General features: G+C 41.0%; 1 gene segment (V, D, J or C); it reads right to left on the reverse strand.

Moving 5' to 3' along the window:
- Positions 1-722: 722 nt before the first annotated feature.
- Positions 723-22061, reverse strand: LOC148138601 (Ig heavy chain C region-like). The segment is given in 7 exon segments: positions 723-815; positions 955-1082; positions 3889-4218; positions 4674-4982; positions 6926-7237; positions 11499-11804; positions 22028-22061. Coding segments are annotated over 7 exon segments (1413 nt in total).
- Positions 22062-22535: the final 474 nt, after the last annotated feature.

The following is a 22535-nucleotide window of genomic DNA, read 5'->3' on the forward strand; positions in this document are numbered from 1 at the left end:
GACATTGGGAGTACTTTTAGTTTAGACAGTGTAGAGTAAACTTTCAAACTCCGTTGTCTGCCTTTTTTCGGCTTCTGGTGGAGCCTATAAAATTATCATGAGGTGACCCGAGGCCGTGACCCTTGGTGCATAAGCGGAAATGTTCTCTCATCATTCTGCCTCTGGAGTGTTCCATCAGGCATATCGTGTGAAAGATGTATGTACATTAGTGGGCTGCATGGTAGCACAGCATTAAACTAAATAACTGGATGAAACACAACCAAACAGAACAAGTGAAAGTATTTGGCTGGGAAATGAATAGGATGTGGGAAAATGTATTATTACTGACTGGCCTTGAAGAAAGAATTAAGCAAACTCAAGGTTAGTGCATATTCATTCGAGATTTATTAACCATTTCAGAAAGCATTTTTATCCAAAAAGGTTGATGTAAAAGCTAACAGAAGTGAATATAATGGCTGGATGCCACATTGAGACGAGAACACATGCGCTGTGAGCTGGGAATTTTCTGTACATCAGTAACAGTCACAAGAAAGGGAATACAAAGGCTCATCAGAAAGGGTAGGCAACATTCTGTGTAAGGAACAAATAAAAACAAAACAAACAACTGGGAAGCTACAAATTCTTCCAACCACAACCATCTCAAAGATATCAAAGTAAAAAGGAAAATCCATCAATAATTGTCTCAGTTACCCGCTGATAAACTGAAGTAATCTCACTGTTAGAGTCAGCAACAGGACAGATTGGAGATTGGGAATTCAGAGACCTTGATAAGCAGATCAGGAAAATCAAAGGGGTCCACAATTCATTCACTTAACCTGGAAAAGAGAGAGAAAGCAATGCCGCAGATATTTATGATCAGGGACTTTCAGATATAATGTTTATTCAATGGCACACTCAGAGATTTCACAAAACATATTGGGCTGCTTGGTGTGAGAAAGATGTGATTATTCTCACCTTCACCAGAGTGACGGCAGCGCTGTAGAAAATACTCAGGAAGAACAAGGTGATGAACGTGGAAGCAGTTGTCCAGATGTTGCTGTTATCATCCTCATAGTCTTCAATCCAAGTGCGATCTATTGAATCTATAAATATAAAGCCGAGAGAACGCATTTAGATTGTTTATTGATCCAGATCGATCTATCTGCATCCAAGTCATGTAATTGGAGACCATTACATCTTCATAAAACAGTCAGGTATTTCTCAAGTGTGACTCTTATCTGTATCTATTAGTGCATTATTGACTCAGCAAGAAATTACAAATACTAACTGCACATGTTCTTTCTTCATTATCCATGTCAGAACGTTTTAAATTATTTTTCTTTTCATCTATTATTTAAGGATATTATTATTTGAGGAATGCTTATTACGAATGATGATTTTAATTATAATCATTATATTTTAAATATAGGCTGTGACAGCACTTTAGTTGAAAATTGTGGCCATCACTGAATAAAAGTTCAAATGTGATTCTCATCTTTTATATTGGTGACCAATTGCTTGGCAAATCATGAATATAAGTGACATCACAGTCAGGACATTGCTTCATATTTTAGTTTTTAAGATCTGTATATTTAGGAATAAATTTTGGTACGTGTGTCCCTTAATTTATTTGATCTATTGCTTGGTGTGTTTGGTTTCCCTTTAATGTTTGTGTATGTGGTTATAAGAGTTTCTTACTTCACTCTAGCCCATGTTGGTGTCTGTGCATGAATAAACATATTCCTGTTCCTTTACTGCTGGTGTGCTCATGTGTTTGTGCACCTAAATTTTGGTATTTTCCCAGTGTGTAAGCATCATCATGCTAATATGCCACTTCGTTGCTGCCTATGCTTATCTTGTAATGTCTTTGTGCGTGTTCACTTTTCATTAGTGCTATCTAAAACGTGTGCTTATGTGTCTGTTTCAGATCCTACCTACACTGGGCTATTTTCATGTTTATGCTTAATAAATGTTAGCATGCAATGTTATGTTTTGATGGATGTTTATATTTAGATGATGATGTTTGCTTGTGTGGCAATCTTTCCCAAACTATCTCCTGATCAGCTTGTTTGTGCTATTGTTTGTGGATGCTTGCTGATGCTTGTGCCCATTACCCTTATTTAATAAACGCCCCTCTATTTGTTCATCTATGCACTTGTGTGTCTGCATGTGAGACTCTGAATTTGTGTGTGCGTGTGATATTGTATACACGCTGATCAATGTGGTTTAAAAATAACTAATTCAGCTGCCTCTGTCATCGTATGTTTGTGATTCTGAAAATGGGAAAATAATGATATTAATGTTTATCTCTGTGCACTTACGTGCCTGTGTGAGTTGACATGTGGGAGGACATTTTTCGGAATTTGTATCTGTGTGTTCATGTGTGTATGTCTGTACGCATTGTGCTGTATGAATGTATATGTATTCATGCCCATTTGTGTGTTACCGTGTATCGATGTTTCTCATGGTTCTCTGTGTGTTCTCCTGTTCATTTGTGCAAATGATTTTCTTTTGGTGTATGTGAGTTTCTGTATGAGCTTAGGTGAGTGTTCAAGTACCACTTGCATGTGTGGCTCTGTGCGAGTATGCGTGTGTGACATCTTATCTATATGCACATTTGAGTGTGCACATAAATATGTCTCATTACGTGTGTATTTGCGATCATCTCTCTGCATCTGTTCGTATACCAGACTGCAATTTTTATTATTCTAATTTATTGTTCTAATTTTAATGCATTGCCCATAATTAGATTTGACCTTGGTGTTACAGGAAACATTTCCCATCGTCGTGCAGAGATAAGCGTTTTATGAGCAACTCTTCTGTTGCAGTGATAGAATTTCTGTCTCTGAGAGAAAAGGCGTGAGTTCAAATCCCCACTGCCCCAGAGATAACATTTCTGAATATGTTTATTAGAAAATGTCTACTTGTGTTCTGTATGTGAAACAAAATGATATCAGGTATTCGAATACCAGAATTGATCCCATGTGCTCCAGAAAACTGAGACAAAACTATGGAGTTCAAACTGGGACGATGCAAACACCAGTTTTGGATTATGGGAATCAATGTTAATCATTTGTTAACAGAGCCAAGCGTGTCTAACTTGTTTCAAAGGTATTGTTTTGCATTGAAATGTGAAAATCTTTGGACAGTAAGCAAGAAGCTGACTGTTCCTGTTCGCAACTGGGTTACATTACAGAGGACATCTACCATGAAAACTCTGGACAGGGAGCAAGAGGACAGACCATTCATCGTTCCCCTCCCCTCTGCTCCACAACAACTTATCTGTTGATTCTCTTTGGTGTGAAAGTGAAGCTACATTCTGAAAACTCATGCGCTGGCGCAAGATCCCTGGCAGTTCCCCAGAAACAAAGGTTACATTCAAACTGTTCTGCACTCTTTACGATTGGTATGTTCCAATCAAATTTAATTTTAAAGTGTCTTAAATTTACATTTCCAATTGGTGCAATTTGGCAGTTTAAAACTGACATGAATTTTGTAAGAATGTCCAATCGGGGGAATCAAAAACACCAAGTTCAAAACTCGTGCCCTACCCTTGACTTAAATGGACATTGTCAGATTTTGTCACAGAGGGATTTAGGATGGATAAGGTACTTGGTGGAATCCTGCAATGAGTGAGCTTTACTCTGTCTCTGACCCAGGGTGTATCTGAGCAGAGAACATTAACTGCACAAGACACTTGTTACAGACCTGTTAATAATCCACTTTAACTACACAGATGGAATGTAAGTCAGAGTGAGAAACAACTAATTCAGTATTTAACTCACAGCTGGAGGAAAAAAAACACTTCATTACTTCTGTTGAATTATTAAATGCAACTTTGAGATTTTTATTGACATGAATTAACTGTGTCCATCAGTGCAAGTGAAATGTTTACAAAACTCGGTTTACCGCTGGATTTATCGACTGTTCTGTTGATGATCTTCAATGGAATCGCTTCATGTCCCACCACACAGGAGTAAGAAGCACCGCTGGCCCACTCCTCCGCTGTAATGGATAACAGGCTGTAGATGAAGAAGGAGGTGTTGTCACTCTCCGCTATCACCTCGGTGTTCTTGTAGTTACTGGGATTCACCGGCTTGTCATTGTTTGTCCACTTGACGAAGATCTCTCGGGGGGAGAAACCTCTCACTAAACAGGTGAGGGAGAGAAACCTCTGAGCGGAGATTTCTTCTGTTGGTGGCAGGAGGACCGACACTGATGGCTCCAGCGGATTAATCACTGCAGAATATTTGAGACAAATATAAATCAACCAAAAAAATCCTGAACCAATATCACAATTTCACTAAATATTAAAATACGCCATTTTAAATTTGGGATTTATTCACTTTCGTTTTCTAAAGGAGCAGAATGGTACACATACTGTTCAGTAAAAAATAGAAAGTTTAATGTGAATGTTGCCTCCATGTTTCCAGCCCACAACGAGGACATTCTGTCCATTTGTCATTGCTGATGGTGACGTCACAACCCAGGCTTCTTCCCACTTTATCTGACTTAATCAGAATACAATATCCTTTGGTCCATCTTTTTCTTAATCAGCTAATTAGCTATCCTGCCTTCAGATGCATCGTTAATGCCCCCAACGGTGTTGGTTCATTTCCAATCAAAGCCTGTCATTGATGTAACTGGATCTGGATTACACATGGGATGCTTTGTGTTTTAATCTCACTGCTCACCTTTCTCCTTGTGGATGGAGTCTCTCAGCGGAGTCGGTAGATTCTGATGGTACACCACACATTCAAAAGTAACGCCACTCAGCCAGGCTTCAGTAGAAATGTCTAATTTGCTGATCACGCTGTCGGGATTCTGTCCAGGCTGCTCAGCAATCTCTGATTTCAGAGGCTTCTTTTCTTGTCTCCAGGTCACATTGACTCCAGAAGGAAGATTGGACACAACGCAGGTTAATGTCACCGTCGCCTCCAGTAAGACTTGTTCTACTGGCGGTGGGAGGATTTTAACGGTGTTAGGGTGGCACTCGGTATCTTCTATGAAACAAAAATCAAAGTCAATGAAAAATGCCCCTTTCTGATACAAACAGCCAATCTTCAGATTACTCCTTCACAGGGTGAAGACACCACCTTCAAAATGGCAAATCCAACTATTGCTGAAACGATGCTTACTATTGTTGATGTATTTTGATCTGTGAAACATTTGTGATTACCTATAACACACCCTGTGTAATTATTCCTAAAGAACACTGGCTTTGTAACAAGTGAAACCTGTGAAAAAAGTAAAATCATCGAAGATACCATCATGTAACCCATGGAATTATCTTTCTTTCGGAGTTTGTCTCTCACTTAAGACCATCTATTGATACTTGTGAGAAGAGTAATCTGAATATAATGAGTTCATTTCCATGTTCATAACCTTTAGGTGCAAGTGCTGCTGGTCACACTGACTGCCAAATCACATCCCAAATTTTGGACAAATTATAATAAATAAAAATTATTCTCTTTGCAGAGTTCTAAAGTGTTACAGGAGCGGTGTACAGCCATGGAAATTCTGTTCATTATATTTAACGTGATCAAAAATACTTTGCGTTATTGGTGTGATGTCATTCTCTAATTTATGTCATTGTTCCTCGTGGGCTGTGTTTGGAGTAGATCTGAAAACAAGACATTGAGTACATCACTGGATATCGAGAAGGACACCCATCTCCTAAAGTCTTTGCCTCCATTCAGTTAGTTCATAACTCGTCTGTACTTTTACTTTATTTACCAAGCTGCATTTTTTAATTTCTTCATAGAGCAGGGGAGCAAAAAAACAAACAAAAGCGTCTTAAATTAATCTACAAACGCGATGGAAATGTCACTAATTTTATAGACATCCACTACTCACTGTGTAAACATCATCACCCCAAACAGGCTAAATCAGCCTGTCTCAAGTTCCTCGTTCATTCATCCCTATTGTAGCATTCCCACCAGAATTTATTCTCCTGCCTCATCCACTAATTACAGAGAGCATCTTAAAGAAGCTCAGTGAGATCACATTTATCCCAGTTCATCAAATGTGATACCCACTTGGTCTGTGGTCTGATCCCATAAATGAAGTTAAAGAGCTCAGTACCAGATAAAAATCGATGTCGTATAATGTCCAATAAACAGGTCATTCCTGAGCAGGGAATGAAGCATTGAACGCATTTTGATTTATTTTCAAGTAATGGTCACTGCATATGTTAACCACGTCAATTTGATAGAGGTTCAGAATAAGGCTGTTCGGCCAATCCAGAGTTTAAATCAGAATGATGCTGGAAAAGCACAGCAGGTCAGGAAGCATCCGACGAGCAGGAAAATCGACGTTTCGGGCTAAAGCCATTCTCCTGCCTTCTCCCCGTACTAAACAAGAGCCGATCTATCTCTGGCTTGAGTACACACAATGGCCTGGCCCCCACATCCCTCTGCAGCAACATGTTCCACAGACTCATCACCCTCTGGCTGAAGAAACCCTCCCCATCTCAGTTCTAAACGGTGCCCCTTTGACCCTGAGACTGTGCCTTTGGGTCCTAGTCTCGCCTACCAGTCAAAGCATCTATTCCACATTCACTCGACCTCAGTCTCTCAGTATTTTCTATGTTTCAATCAGATATCTCTCCAATATCCCCCTCCACCCCAAACCTATCCTTGAAGCAGCTACCAGGCAAGTATTCAGCACTCTGAATGCCTCTCCCAGCATGATCAGGCAACAAACTATTTAACAAAGCTCACTGTCTATATATCTATCTTCAACAGAGACGAAACATGCTTTTCTGACTTGCCAAAAGGTTGAATTATGAGCAATGCTAATGTAACACTCAAACTGAAATGAGACACGTGGCATGTTGGGAAACGATAAGCTGTACTGTGCTGTTTACTACGCCTGATAAATTAGTGTGTTTGATTCACATCAGAGTTCAGAGAGATTTGTAGCTCTCTCAGTGTGTGTCTCTTACCCTGAAGTGCGGTGATGTTTTTACTTTGAGTGTTCTCTCCATGAGTGACCTGGCAGTTATAGACCGCACTGTTGTACCATACACCATAAGGGACCATCAGCCGACTCGTCACCGAGAAGTTCCCGTTCGCCTCACACACGGGAGACGTGAAGAAGCCAGAATCCAAGGGTCGGCCATTTTTCAACCAACTCACGGAGATTGACTTCGGACGGAACTCGATGATTGAACAGACGACGGTTGCAAACTTGCTGCTTGCGATTTCTTCACTGGAGCTCACAGTTAGGAGAAGGGTTGGTGAGAGAATGTCTGGACCTTTAGGAAACACGTCGCATACATTATCCGATGAATTTCATAACAAATACAATCAGTTCTCATATATCAAGGTTTCTTGTGGTTAATGGACACAGGAATCATAATTGTGCAGAGTGCTGGAGAAGCTGGGATCCACACAAAAAGATCAGCAGGACAATGTGAAAGGCTAAACTTAGAGGACACAGCAAGGGAGTCAAGGAGGCAGAGAAACTATAGGCCGGTAATATCAGAAGGGAGATAGCAACGTTGGATGGTATTCGTTTTAATGACAGAGTCTGATGAACAAGGCAGCCGAATTACTGGCATAAATGAAGATATGATGCCGTTGCTATTACGGAGACATATTGAGAGCCGGGCAGGAGTGGCTATTCAATATTCCAGGATTTAGTGCCTTCAGGCGAGACAGGGAAAGATAGAAAATGATGGGGGCAGAGGTGTGCGGTACAGAATGTTGCTTCTGTCGCAATTCTGACAAGAGTATTTTAGGCTGTAAAGAGAAATGAAATCATGGATACCTCCTCGAACAAAGGCAAATGGACAGTACTCCAAAACCAAAATACAACAAACATAACTACTGGGAGAGCACGATAGACCTTACTATTGGTCCAAAATACCAAGTGCAAATACATGGGCAAATTTCAGAGACATGTAAATTAAATAGGGGAATGAGAAAAGAGGTTTTTAACTTCCTCAGCATAGGCTTGGATATTCATTTTGTCAAAAGTTTAGAGGGAGCACAATTCTAAAAATGCCCCCAGGAGAATGTTTGAACAAAGTATGCGTTTAATACAGAGAATTTTAATCCAGATCTTGCAAGAGAGGGGTGAACCGGAACTTAACTTTTAGGAATGAAGTCGACCCAGTGGGTAAAACACCAATGGTGGAGCACTTTGCAGACAGTGATCGTAAATCAGTTGGATTTCAGATTGTACTGCAAAGGAATAGAAATTGGCCCAAAGTTCTGAAAAGGGGAAGGACAGTTTTAGTAAGATCAGGTTATGACTTGACCAGAGTGGACTGGAAGCTGACACTTGTTGGTAAATCTGAGTCAGAGCAGTGTGACACATTTAAGAAAGAGATAGGAAAATCACAGGGAGGGCATTTCCCAGGAAGCCACTGCGTGGTACCAAGAATGCAGCGGGCTCTGGACACCAAAGGGCATGGAGGGGGAGATAAAGAGAAACAAGGGAGGCTTCCGGTCTATACTGAAATCTCAAAACAATAGAAACTAATATGGAGTACAGAACGTGCAAGGGGGAGTTTGAAAGACAAAGGAATTAGAAGAGCAAAAGGGACCATGAGAAAATAATAGCAATCAAAATAAAGGAAAATATTTTTTAAAGTTACAGACTCATTCATAATAAAAGAATTATTCGGGAAACAGTAATGCCCATTAAGTGTTATTATTGGAGTGGAGCCGGAGGATTTGGTTGTGGTCAAAACGAATGTGTTGTGTCAGTGTTCACAAGTAAGAGGGACAGTGTGGGGACAGAAATTATGGAGGGGTGTTGTGATGTACTTTCAGAAATTAGGACACATGACGTGATGTTCTGTGTTGTCTTGCTGAATGAAAAGTGGTTATATTTCCAGGGCAGATGAAAAGTATACCAAGCGGTTGAGCGATGCAAAGGATGAAATAGTTGGGTCGCTGACAATAATTTAGAATTCCTGTCTGGCCACAGCAGTTGTGCCAAGTGAGTGTAGATCAGCCAACGTTGCACTGTTATGCAGGACGAAGGAAGGGATAAATAATGAAAACACAGATCTGTCAAGCTAGTCTCAGTGGTAAGGAAACTGTTGAGAAGTGAAATTAGTCTTCATTTGCAAGATAAATCAACAAGTTTCAGCACGGTTTTATTGAGAGGAAGTCACGTGTAACAACTTGATAGTAGTTTTCACAGAGATGGAGGACAGCAAATGTGGTTCCCTTGTTCAAAAAGGGGAGTAGGGATAACCCTAGTAACTATAGGCCGGTGAGTCTCACTTCTGTTGTGGGCAAAGTCTTAGAGAGAATTGTAAGGGATAGGATTTATGCACATCTGGATAGGAATAATGTGATCAAGGATAGTCAGCATGGTTTTGTGAAGGGCAGGTCGTGCCTCACAAACCGTCACTAGCGGTGTTCCGCAAGGATTTGTTTTGGGACCATTGCTGTTTGTCATTTTTATAAATGACCTGGAAGAGGGGTTAGAAGGTTGGGTGAGCAAGTTTGCGGATGATACGAAAGTCAGAGGAGTTGTTGACAGTGAGGAAGGATGTGGCAGGTTACAGCAGGATATAGAGAAGCTGCAGAGCTGGGCAGAAAGGTGGCAAATGGAATTCAATGTAGCTAAGTGTGAGGTGATTCACTTTGGGAAGAATTACAAAAAGGTGGGGTACTGGGCTAATGGTCGGATACTTGGTAGTGTGGATGAGCAGAGGGATCTTGGTGTCCATGTACACAGATCTCTGAAAGTTGCCACCCAGGTAAATAGTGCGGTGAGGAAGGCATATGGCGTACTGGCTTTTATTGGTAGAGGAATTGAGTTCCGGAGTCCTGAGGTCATGATGCAGTTGTATAAGACTCTGGTGCGGCCGCATCTGGAATATTGTGTGCAGTTTTGGTCGCCATACTATAGGAAGGATGTGGAGGCACTGGAACGGGTGCAGAGGAGGTTTACCAGGATGTTGCCTGGTATGGAAGGAAGATCGTATGAGGAAAGACTGAGACACTTGGGGCTGTTTTCATTAGAGAAAAGAAGGTTTAGGGGTGACTTGATTGAGGTGTACAAGATGATTAGGGGGTTAGATAGGGTTGACAGTGTGAACCTTTTTCCGCGTATGGAGTCGGGTATTACAAGGGGGCATAGCTTTAAATTAAGGGGGGGTAGATATAGGACTGAAGTTAGGGGTAGGTTCTTCACTCAGCGAGTCGTAAGTTCATGGAATGCCCTGCCAGTAGCAGTGGTGGACTCTCCCTCTTTATGGGCATTTAAGCGGGCATTGGATAGGTATATGGAGGATAGTGCGTTAGTATAGGTTAGGTGGGCTTGGATCGGCGCAACATCGAGGGCCAAAGGGGTGTATTCTTCTATGTTCTATAACTCGATGTCCAAATGATAGCAATAATCAGAGTCAATGGGATCCGAGTTAATTTGACAGATTGGATCTAGAACTGGCTGAGTGATGGAGCAGGGGTTAATAGTCATCGGGTGTCTGCGTGACTGGAAATCTATGTCTCCTGGTGTTCTGTAGGGATTGGTGTTGATTTCCGTGCAATTTCTCTTGCATACCAATGATTGAGATTCAAATTTAGGAGGATTAACCAGTGAATTCACAGATGAAATGAAAACTGTCATGTTGGTAAGTCATGAGCATAATGGCTTTAGATTGCAGGAGGATATAAAAGGGTTGGTTGTATGTGAAGAGAAAAGTTGCAAATGGAAATTATTCTGAATAAATGTAAGGTGACGTAAATCGGCAGAAGAATCTGTGAGGTATGACGTTTTGAATGGTGGAACCCTGGAAAGGCCTGAGGATCTTTGGTGCATGTACCCACCGATCCCCTATAGTACTGTGTCGTCTGGATAAAGAGGCTAAGAAGGTGGGAGGATATTTGCTTTTATTAGCCTAGACATTGACAATGAATAGTGGTGAGATGATACTGGAACTTAATAAAACACTGGTTAGGCCATACCGAAGCGTTGTGTGCATGTTATGGAAGGAATGTGATTACACTGAAGGCAGTATTGATGAGATTTGCCAGGGTCTTGCCTGGGTTGGAGGGTTTTAGTTATGAAACTAGTTTAGAGAGACAGGGGTTTTCCTTGGAGCAGAGGAGAATTAGGGAGAAGATTATCATGATGTCTAGAATTATTTTAGGCATAGGACAGGGTAAACTGGATGAAACCTTTCCCCTTGATGGAGAGATCAATGCCTCAGGGGCACAGGGTGAAGGTAAGGCCAGGAGGTTCCAAGTGGATCTCAGGGAAAAACAAAATCAAACAGAGGGTGGTGTTAGCCTGGAGCTCAGCACCTATAAGTCATGTAGAGACTGAGCCCCTCATTATAAGTATGAAGTATCCTTGCAAGGGCAAGTCACACAAGGCTGGCACATGAGACTGGAATAGTTAGGTGGCTGTTATTGATAGGCGTGAATTGGATGGATCAAAGGACCTTTTTCCTGTGCTGTATAAGGTGATTCTGTGAAAACGGTTATAAATAATGCCTTATTCATGTTAATCACAGATGATCTGTTTATCTCAGTTCCTACAACACGTACCTGGACATAGCATTTCTTTGCTCTTGTGTGTCCCGTTGTGTTGAACCTCACAGTAGATTTTGCTGGGGCAATCTACCGCTGACTCGGGCAGGGTTAACTGGCTGCTCAGGGTGTAGGTTCCCTTCTTGTTTCTCACTGATGGGTAAGTCTTAAATCCAGTCGTGATTAGCTCCCCACCTTTCTTCCAGGTTACCTTGGTGACATCAGGGGAATTGTCCATCGCCAAACAACCAAAGATCACAGAACCGGTGTTGTGCTCCTGACAGGAGGAGACCAGGCCATAAAGCGTGGGGGGAGATGGTGTCTCTACAACAGAATGACCAATTGAGCATGTTAGTTTCTGTTAATTTGACCTTATCAGTTACTCAAATGTATCCTCAGCTGTAAACTTTTGCCAATATGCTCCCGCTGAAGTCGACAGCATAACTGGGGTTTATTTTTGTTTCCTACCAGTTGCTGATCATGATCATTGGTTCCCTCTTTAGAAACATGCCCTCGACCTTGACCATTGCCATATAATTTCGGAAGAAGAACATCCTGATCCCACCCCAGTAACTGTTTGAAGATCTCACCAACTGACACTTTCACTGGATTGCTGTGAAGAGCAGAGAAGTTTCACAAACGACAAACCAAGGAAATGCAGATTCATTGAAATTCTACAGTGTGTGCAAACAGGCCATTTGGCCCAACAAGTCCACACCCACCCTCTGAAAAGTAACGCATCCAGACCCATTCCCCTATCATATTATGCTACAGTTAACCCTGACTAATGCACCTAACCTCCCCATCACTGAACACAACATTTGCAATTCCCCTAACTTGCACATCTTTGGACTGTGGGAGGAAACGCACACAGACATGGGGAGAAAGTGCCAACTCCACACAGACAGTCACCCGAGGCTGGAATGGAACCCGAGTCCCGAGCACTGTGAGGCAGCAGCACTAACCACGGAACCAGCGTGCTGCCCCACGAGGTGCCGTGCTGCTGGAAATACCCAACAGCTGGCAGTACCCCCGGAGAGAAGTCAGAGTGAATCATAGAACATAGAACATTACAGCGCAGTACAGGCCCTTCGGCCCTCGATGTTGCACTGCCCTGTCATACTAATCTGAAGCCCATCCCACCTGCACTATCCCATGTACGTCCATATGTTAGCCCAATGACGACTTAAACGTACTTAAACTTGGCGAATCCACTACCGTTGCAGGCAAAGCATTCCATACCCTTATTACTCAATGAGTAAAGAAACTACCTCTGACATCTGTCTTATACCTATCTCCCCTCACTTTAAAGTTGTGTCCCCTCGTGTTTGCCGTCCCCATACTTGGAAATCAGGTCCAGTGAGCCTTCCTCACTTATCAATGCAAGGCAGAATGTTCTCTCTGGGAGGAAGGTCACTGCAGCAGCAGCACAGGCAGGAGCTGAGCACTGGGACGGGGAGGATGGATGTCACGGCTGAACTCATGCCATTTGGCTGGAAGTTGAAACATCTCATTTACAATTATCTGAATTCTGGAGGCCTCTGAAAAATGGAGGACCATTAAGGTTCAGAGACTTTGGAGTGTTACAGCTGAGTATTTACGTAAATATGATTTGAGAAATGAACAAGTAATCTTTAACTTTAATAACTATCAAACTGACACACAGTTCATCACCAAACCTCATGTCTCAGACTAACCACTGCACTTACTCTGTCTAGACCTAAATTCCCACTCACATTGACAAACCCTACCCTGCTATACACCCATTCATGCCCGGAACACACAACCCCTATCACACGAAACACATCCAAGGAAATCCATATTGGTAGTGCAGCTGAGCAGAGAGATCTCAGTGTCCATGTACATAGATCCCTAAAAGTTGCCAGCCAGTTTGATAGAGTTGTTAAGAAGGCATACTTTGTGTTGGCTTTCATCGATAGAGGGAATGAGTTTCAGAACCATGAGGTTAGGCTGCGGCTGTACAAAACTCTGGTGTGGCTGCACTTGGGAGTATTGTGTACTGTTCTGGTCACCACATTATAGGGAGAATGTGGAAGCTTTGGAAGAGTTCAGAGGAGGTTTACCAGGATGTTTTTTGGTATGGCGGGAAGGTTTAATGACGAAAGGATGAGGTTCTTGAGGCTGTTTTTATTTGAGAGAAGAAGGTTGAGAGGTTACTTAATTGAGACATAAAAGATAAACAGAGAGTGGACAGTGAAAGTCTTTTTCCTTGAATAGTGATGGCTAGCAGGAGAGGACATAGATGACAGATGTCAGAGGTTGTTTCTTTACTCAGAGAGTAGTAGGGCCATGGAACGCACTGCCTGCAACAATAGTACACTCGCCAACTTTAAGGGCATTTAAAAGGTCATTGGATAAACATATGAATGTAAATGGAATCGCGTAGGATAGATAGGCTTCAGATTGGTTCCACAGGTCAGCGCAACATCGAGGGCTGAAGGGCCTGTACTGCACCGTAATGTTCTATATTCTATATTCCAGATGGACATATGATCTCAATCCCTTTCACTCATTTACACTCCTGCCGCCCTGCACCTGGCCCATGGTGAATCTGGCCCTGACTGGACCTGGCACCATCATTTTCACAATCTCGGACAAAAGCCCACTACCCAAGACGTGACCTCAGTCCTTGATCACTGACCTCCCATCTTACCCAAGTCAACCTGTGCACATTGCATCCTAGCTCCTTTCGCATCTGTCCTTTACAACCCACCATTTTGCCAGACTCCGAGCTTTGCATTTAGACAACACGTCCACCTGTCACTTCATTACAGTGACCTTCCACCCCCGAAACATCCTGGCACTCTGCCCAGCTCTACGCTAACCAGCCTGGCACACTGCCCACCTCTGCACTAACCAGCCTGGCAAAGACAGACCTCCTGCATTTCAGCTCAAACTACCCCTCACCTACCAAGCACAATTCGACCAAATTATCCTGTGACCATTACCATTTACCTTGATGCCACCTTGCCAGACAGAGTGCATGCCAGCTTACCCAGCAGCCAGCCAACACCTCACAGCCTACCAGCCCAAACTCTCCCACATGCCCAATCTAGCCCCTCACTTGCTCACCACCTTCCAACTTTGAGCCTACTCCACCATAAAGTCAGTGAGTCATAAAGTCGTACAGCACAGAAACAGTTCCCTTGGTCCAGCTCATCCATGCTGACCAGAGTTCCCAAATTAAACTAATTCCACTTGCCTGCCTTTGGCCCATATCCATCCAGACCTATCCAGTTCCTGGAGCTGTTCAAATGTCTTCTAAATGTTGGACCTATCTCTGCATTTACCACTTCCTCTGGCAGTTCATTCCAATGTTTTGGACAGGTACAACATGAAGCTCCAACTCCTGCACTCAGTGCTCTGACCAATGAAGGTACATGTGCCAAACGCCTTCAACACACTAGCTACTTGAGACAACGCTTTCAAGAATCTATGAGTCTGAACCCTCAGGGTCCTCAGTGTTCAATATCACTACCCAGTGCCTTACCATGAACTCTGTAAGACTCTATGAGTCTGGACCCTCAGGGCCCTGTGTTCAACATCACTATGCAGTGCCCTACCATTAACTCTGTATGTTGTGACCTGATTTGTCTTCTCAAAAAGCAACACGTCGTATTCATTTAAATTACACTCCATCTGCCACTCCTCAGCCCATTGGCCCAGCTGATCAAGATCTCATTGTACGTTTGGATAACTTTCACTGCCAATTGTACCACCAATGTTGGTGTTACGTGCAAACTTACAAACCATGCCCCATTCAATGTTTTCATGGCTTTCAACCAATATTGTACCCTGTTTGCCTTTCTCCCACACATCCGGAGCATTTTTTTAAGGATTGAAGGAATCTATCTCCTTATTGAAATCATTTAATGTTTTGTCCTGAATCAATTTCTGTGGTGGAGAATTCCAAAGTTTCACCATTCTTTTGCTGAACAGTAAACAATCAGGTTCAATGTTATTTGTGTGTTGGGAAGACTGGTGAGCAGCAAGATTAATGATGATCCCATGAATGGAATAGCATTCTAGAGGGGCCGCGGGGCCTTCTTCAGCTTCCAGTTTGCATGCTGACATGTCCCTTCAGCAGCATGTTCCAAAACCGTGATCCTTGAGGATAAGGGCGCACATGCGTGTAAATGCTTCACCTGAAAGCTCTCCTCCAAATTAGACTTCAACTTGACTCTCAACTATTTCTCTGCCGTTTCCTCTTCCTCAATCACAGCCATGGGACTCACTTCCTAACAGCGCTGTGAATGTGCTAATACCACACAAACTTCAGCAATTCAAATAGGCTGATGATAACTGGTTTCTCAAGGCGATATAAAAAGTCTGACACTTCCACACCTGTCTAGAGATTCAAACAACCACTGGAAGAATTGAAAATTATTTGAGGCACTTGTGTGTCTACACAAGATGACATGGTTTCCTTTTGTGTGATTTGACTGTGTTTTCACTGAATGAACAGAGCTATTTCTTAATCATGTAATAGGAATGAAGCTTCCCTCATTTTTAGCAAGGCAATCACACATTATATTTCTTTATTCCAGGGAAGTATAGTGTTAAATTAAAGAAATATGATGATTGGGATGTTTCAATTGGAAATTGTCAGAGATTGAAAGTTTACTTTCATGAGCAATTAATTCCAGCCTCATTGTGTCACAGTACTCACTGGAATGTGTTTCAGAAATGGTGTCTCCCTTTGTTACGGGCAGGCGAATCAGTAAATCTGGGATAGTTTTTGCTTGTTAATCAAAGGTGTTAAAGAGTTTTAGCCAAAGGGAGACCTGTGGATTTAGCTCACAGATGCTCCATGATCTAAGTCAGTGGTGGAACAGCTCGAGGGGCTGTGTGCCCTCCTCTTGCTCCTACCTTCCTATCATTGTGTCATTCATTAAGCTAGCACTGGCGGTGAACACTTTTTATTAAAATATTACAACAAATTAATTGTTTCACATATGCTTTTAAAAAAAACCTTCAGTTGATTATTTGGAACGGGATCATTGACATTCTCTATCTGAGTGATCAAAATAACTTCCACCCAATTACAGCAGCCACTGCGCTCTGGAGTGTGTTGTTACTTCATCATATTTCTTGTGAAACTACAGCTCGAGATCAGGGCGCTCAAATTCAATGATTCTCTGATATTTAATATCTCTGAACATTCGCAATTTGTTCAAATGCATCTTTTCTCTGAAGAACGTGCTTCATCGAACACAACTTTTTTCAATGAAACAACAAACTTTAAATGCTAGAAAACCAAAATAAAGACAGAACCTTCTGAAGAAACTCAGCAGGTCTATCAGCTCCTGGGGAGAGAAGGCAAGGTTAACCTTTCGCATCCAGAGACCCCCTCCCCGCCCTTCACCAAATTGTTTTCATGTTTTTGGCACAAGAGCTCACACCTGTTGAGATAAACAGTGATTACGTTGGCTTGACTCCTGTTGGAAAAAGAATTCTTAGCAGAGATACTGGATGGTCTGAGATAGCAATTGAAGACCAACTGAAAAGCTTTCACCATCTGCAGCAAGTGTTGGATTCAGCGGAACTCCCACCGTACTGAACAATCAAATTCAGCTCCAGCACTGGTTTAATATAAAGTAAAACAGCCGAAGCATAATCTCATCAAATATGCTGCGAAAATGATCTATTCTGGATTAGTTATAAATGATATTGTTAGAACAGCAAGTCAAAAGCTGGGATTTCTTTGAGCACTTACTCCATTAACACCATCTAGCGATGCCCAAAAGCCTGTGAACAAATATTGATCTGGAAAAAGCTGCTAACCACCAAACTTCTGTTTAATATCTAAGAGACACAAGTCAGGACAGCGATTGAATAGATTTCATTGGCCTCTGTGAGTGGAATTCCAACAAACACCCAGACATGTCAATCTGCTTTCTTGCACTGAAGTAACCTGATAAGAGATTGTGTTACATATCTCTCTAACAGGTTGTAAGTGAACACAGGCCACCTGGCACAGAATCAGGGACTCTACTACAACATCACAACAGACCTGAACACAATGAGCTTGACACTATCACGGAGAACACAGCCCACATGTTTTGACAGTACATAAACCATGTTAGTTATTATCACCTTCCAACAACCAGGGATTGCTCCAGAATGTTTGTACAATGAAAGTAACATTTCAACATTTATCGAAGAATGCTTTGACAGCACCTCCAAATTGTTCAAACTCTATGAGAACTACAGAGGAATAAATCTAGGAATTACATTGCCATCAATTCACTGTCACTGGATTCCAACCTAGAACTCCCTTCCTCTTTCCCCTGTGAATGTTGCTGCACCAGACGGTCTACTTAGTTTGGAAAAGATTAAAATGTTTTGAAGTGTAATATGACCGTTTCCAGTGACATTTAAAGCTGATAATAGGTTTTCAAATAATAAGATGCAAAAAAATTCTGATTCTACATTGTGCCTCGAAACATGTCCTGCATAACTGAGGCACAAAGAAAATATACAGCATATTTCCCTCTGCCTCTCTCAATCAAATATCTCTTGTTGCCAACAACCAATTTCAAAACTCTTGCTGTTGCTCCTGAAACGTTCATTCTGATTGGAACAACTTAGTCAGGGCTCTCAATTCTGAGGCACCTAATCGAATATTGTATTTCTGGCAGATAAAAGTGGTTTTGAAGCTCAAGATAAAATTGAACTGTCTGAGATTCAGGTATCCGAACTGGACAATTTACAAATGGTCAGGACCATTGACAAGTTAGTCAGACATAGCACTGAAATAAACTGCACAACAGACTTAATCCTAGAGGATAGATTGCTCAACTCCTCACGTCAAATATATTCACTGTAATTGAACATTCATCAGAGGAACTAACCAGAGGATTAATGTGAACAAGAATGTGTTCACAATGAACATAAATAACCACTGAGTTAATAAACTTAATAAGTCATTGTATTTAACAAAATTATTGAGGTGGGAAATATCGCCAATTAAAGCACAGATCCGGAGGAAATGGATTATTCTCTAAATTGTTTTTACATATTCTTAAAACGTTCCTTGAACTGTGGAGATTTTGCATGCACTGCATAAAGTCAATACTGCATTCCAGTGTGGAAAGCATTTCTGTTGAAGGAATTAGGGCAAGGTCATTTTTTTGTTAACTCCTTTAATGAACGAAAATGTTTAAAAAGGTATGAATTGAAAACATGCTTCTGTCTGGAGTTGCCCGCTTTAGCGGATGTCTAAGTAAATGTGGGCACTGCTGCCTCACAGATCCAGGTACCCAGGCTCGGTTCCAGCCTCGGGTGACTGCCTATGTGGAGTTTACACAATCTCCCCTGTGTCTGTGTGGATTTCCTCCCACAATCCAAAGATGTGCATGTCAGGTGAACTGGTCATGCTGTATCGTCCATCGTGTTAGGTGCATTAGTCAGGGGTAAATATAGGGAAGGGGAATGGGTCTGGGTGGGTTACTCTTCAGAGGGTCGGTGTGGACTTGTTGGGCCAAATGGCACGATTCATACTGCAGGAAATCTAATCTAAATGATTGTTACACTTAACTAATGTGAGCAGATTCCTTCCGATCGCGACATTGCAATACATCGGTCAAGTATATTAATTAAAATAAATATTACTCTATTTTCAGTGTCTGAATAAACCATGTGCTCTGTTATCTTCTAGTTCATGTCTTCTGCAAATTTCTGACCACTGCATCCGTCTGAACACATCGATGTAAAATGAATTCTCTTCGTTTGCAGCAAGCACTCCCATGGTTTTAAGAGTAGGGTTCCTACAGTATAGAAACAGGCCATTTGGCCCAACAATTCCACACTGACCCTCTGAAAAATAAGTAGTCCAGCCAGACTCATTCCCCCTAATTTATATTTACCCCTGACTAATGCACCCTAACCTACACATCCCTGAACACTATGTGCAATTTAGCACAGCCAATCACCTGACCTGCACATCTTTTGGACTGTGGTAGGAAACCAGAGCGCCCGAAGGAAACCCACGCAGACACAGGGAGAATGTGCAAACTCCACACAGGCAGTCACCCGAGGGTGGGATCGAATTTGGGACCCTGGCACTGTGAGGCAGCAGTGCCAACCACTGAGCCACCATGCTGCCCTGCGAGGTCATGAATGGATTATTTTAATTAATTCGAAATTTGGCCTTGGTCACATAATTCACTATAGCAGTTGCTCCGAAAGAATGACTCTTCAGTTGATATTTTGTTGTAAAATGTAACTATTTATTTAAAATGCACAGATTGGGAACACCTAAAGCACTGTGCAGATTAAATAATTCAGCTAATGTTTTATTTTATCCAGTAAATCCAGTTTAATCAGGGACATAACAATGAATTAACTCAAGTTACGTGTGAAACTGATCAAAGCAGTGAAACTGACCTGTTCTTCATAGAATTGAACAGAATTTCCAAATGGTCTTTGCCAATAATCTTTTCCAGCCAGAAAAAATATGAATGTAGTGTACAGCGGAATTGAAAGGTGTTTGTTGATCAATTATAACACAGTCATGGCATTTTTGCTCAAGAGCAAGAACTATTAGAACATTAGACTTTTGGAATTCTATTTATATTTCTCTATGACTTGTAAACTGTTAAAAGACACACCTTGTGATTGAACTAGATAGTGGAGTTCTGAATTTGGATTGTAAAGCATGGATTAGATTAATCCTTAATTATTACTTTTAAGTAAAAATGGCGCCCGAAGGTATCTGTTTTCCCTTCATTTCTAAAATCTTTGCGATTTGCCTTTCACTTAATATTAGGCTTTATGAAATTTCACCTCGCATGCTGATTGCATTGAATGAGGAACCTGGAGCGGTTCACTGTCACCAACCATGTTAACATTGCAAAAACAATGTAGAAACCAGAAACGGTTTCCCAAATATAACATATTTAATGTTACCCAAGCACAGTCCCTCCTCAACAGATCAATGATCACCAGATCACAACACGGTGTGTTTGCTGCAGAACTAGCTCTGCAAACATTTTCAACAGAACCAAGAACATGATGTAACCTCACAAAAAAAAACAAATTGAAGTCTAACAAAGCTGCACAGAATCCAGCAAACTAATGATTAAATTGAATAGAAATAGCAAGTCATAACAGCAGCCTTGTTTGTGAGGGGACTTTACACTTAAAGCTGTAACGTTTCTGGCAACAGTTCAATTTATTTCCAACCTGTACACCCTTCTTGATCGTGACAATCTTGTGCAGCGCACAGTAGAGCGGTTGAAGGCATATATTGATTAATCACTTCATGATCAAAACAAAATTACTGAATGGACAAATATTACCACATTATAATTTTAAGTTAGTTTCAATTACATAATCTGATCAATTCGACAGTTTCAGATTTTAGTCCCAAATTTTATTTTGAATGAGGCTACTCAAAACAAAATTCAGTTAGTTTACAATTAGAACTGAGTTTTTTTTTTAAAGTCAATGCATTAAAAACTCGGTTTTTTTTCATTTCTCACACTTCCGGGTTTCTGCCTTAAGTTGTTTTTCAGACCGTTACAAATGGATGTAATGTTTTCAATCAAGCAGATAAAAATGTGTCATATAATTTTAACAAATGCAGAAATGATTTATGAAAAACCAAAGAACTTCACAAATATTGGTAATGAAAAGTAATCCAGAGAGTTAATCTCCTCACCAGAGAGAAAACACCGATTACAGAAAGCATGAAAACGCTGATCAATTTCACAAACTGAATAAGATCCAATCAACTCAATTCAACAGAATCAAGGAAAATAAAATCAGAATCCAATCAACTCAGAACAACAGATTTGAATGAAACATAATCAGAATCCAAACAATTCAATTCAACAGAATCAAATAAACAATTTCAAAAGCCAATCAACACAATTCAACAAAACCAAATAAAACCAAAGTCAGAATCCAATCAACACAGTTCAAACCGAATCAACTAAAACAAAGCCAAAATCCAATCAACTCAATTCAACAGAATCAAGTAAAACAAACTCAGAATCTCATCAACAGAATGCAATATAGCACCGCAAGAAAATTTTATGACAGTTTCTAACCTGCTTGTCATCAACAAAATTAACAAAATAAATGAGAAAATATAATCAGGGTAAGAACATATATTCACGAAGTGAATAATGATATTTTAGCATATTTTAATCATGTTTAGTAATATCTCGAACATCTTTGAATTCTTAGCGTTTGTTGTTGATAATAAAACTCACAGTCAGGGTGTCACTGACATTAACCATTATTTATAGCTGACTGATTAAGAGACATTAGGTGTTTCAAGTAACCCAGCCACACAGAATGCCCATCTGATCAAAAAAAGCGATTCACCGAGTAACTGACTCCATTATCCCCACTGTAACTATTTGCTGTGCCTTAACTGAAGTCTGTAATCAGTGTGAACAAAAATCAATCCGAACCAAACCAAACTCAGCACAGAATCTGAGTTTCATTTCATTCAGAAATTAGTCACATGAATAGAAAGTTTTTAAAAAGTCACTAAGAAAGTTCAAGGGTCTTACCTGAAGTCACTATCACCATGGTCCCTTGGCCCCAGTAGCCAAGATAGTCACAGTGTTACATTCTCTGGACTGGGTCACACAATAACTAGCTCTGCATAAAACAAATCAAAAATCTACCATCATTTTAAATTTTCAGAACCACAGGCAAAATAAAGTCACGATAAATCTTCATCACATAATTGCACTAGTGAATTCTGAACATTCTTGATTAATGTTAATACTGTTTTATACTTCACAGAGTAACACATGAGCTGATTCTCAAAATCCCCAACTGGTATATCGATAATTACCCAACACAAATTAAATAGTGATACTGGCATTAAACCGCACAGAACTAATACTGACTGCAAGTTAAGACGGTTTGTAGAAGTAATCACTGACTAGTTTCAAACAATGGAGGCTGAATAGGTTTTTGTATTGATCATAATTGCAGTGTCACCCCAGCTATATCACTATGAGACACGTTGTGTCAAATACTATGACAGACTGTAAACTGTAAAATGCAGAG

Source organism: Chiloscyllium plagiosum, unplaced genomic scaffold (assembly GCF_037043375.1).
Source record: "Chiloscyllium plagiosum isolate Xiang-an unplaced genomic scaffold, Cpla_swu_hap1 HiC_scaffold_40, whole genome shotgun sequence".
Lineage (NCBI taxonomy): Eukaryota > Metazoa > Chordata > Chondrichthyes > Orectolobiformes > Hemiscylliidae > Chiloscyllium > Chiloscyllium plagiosum.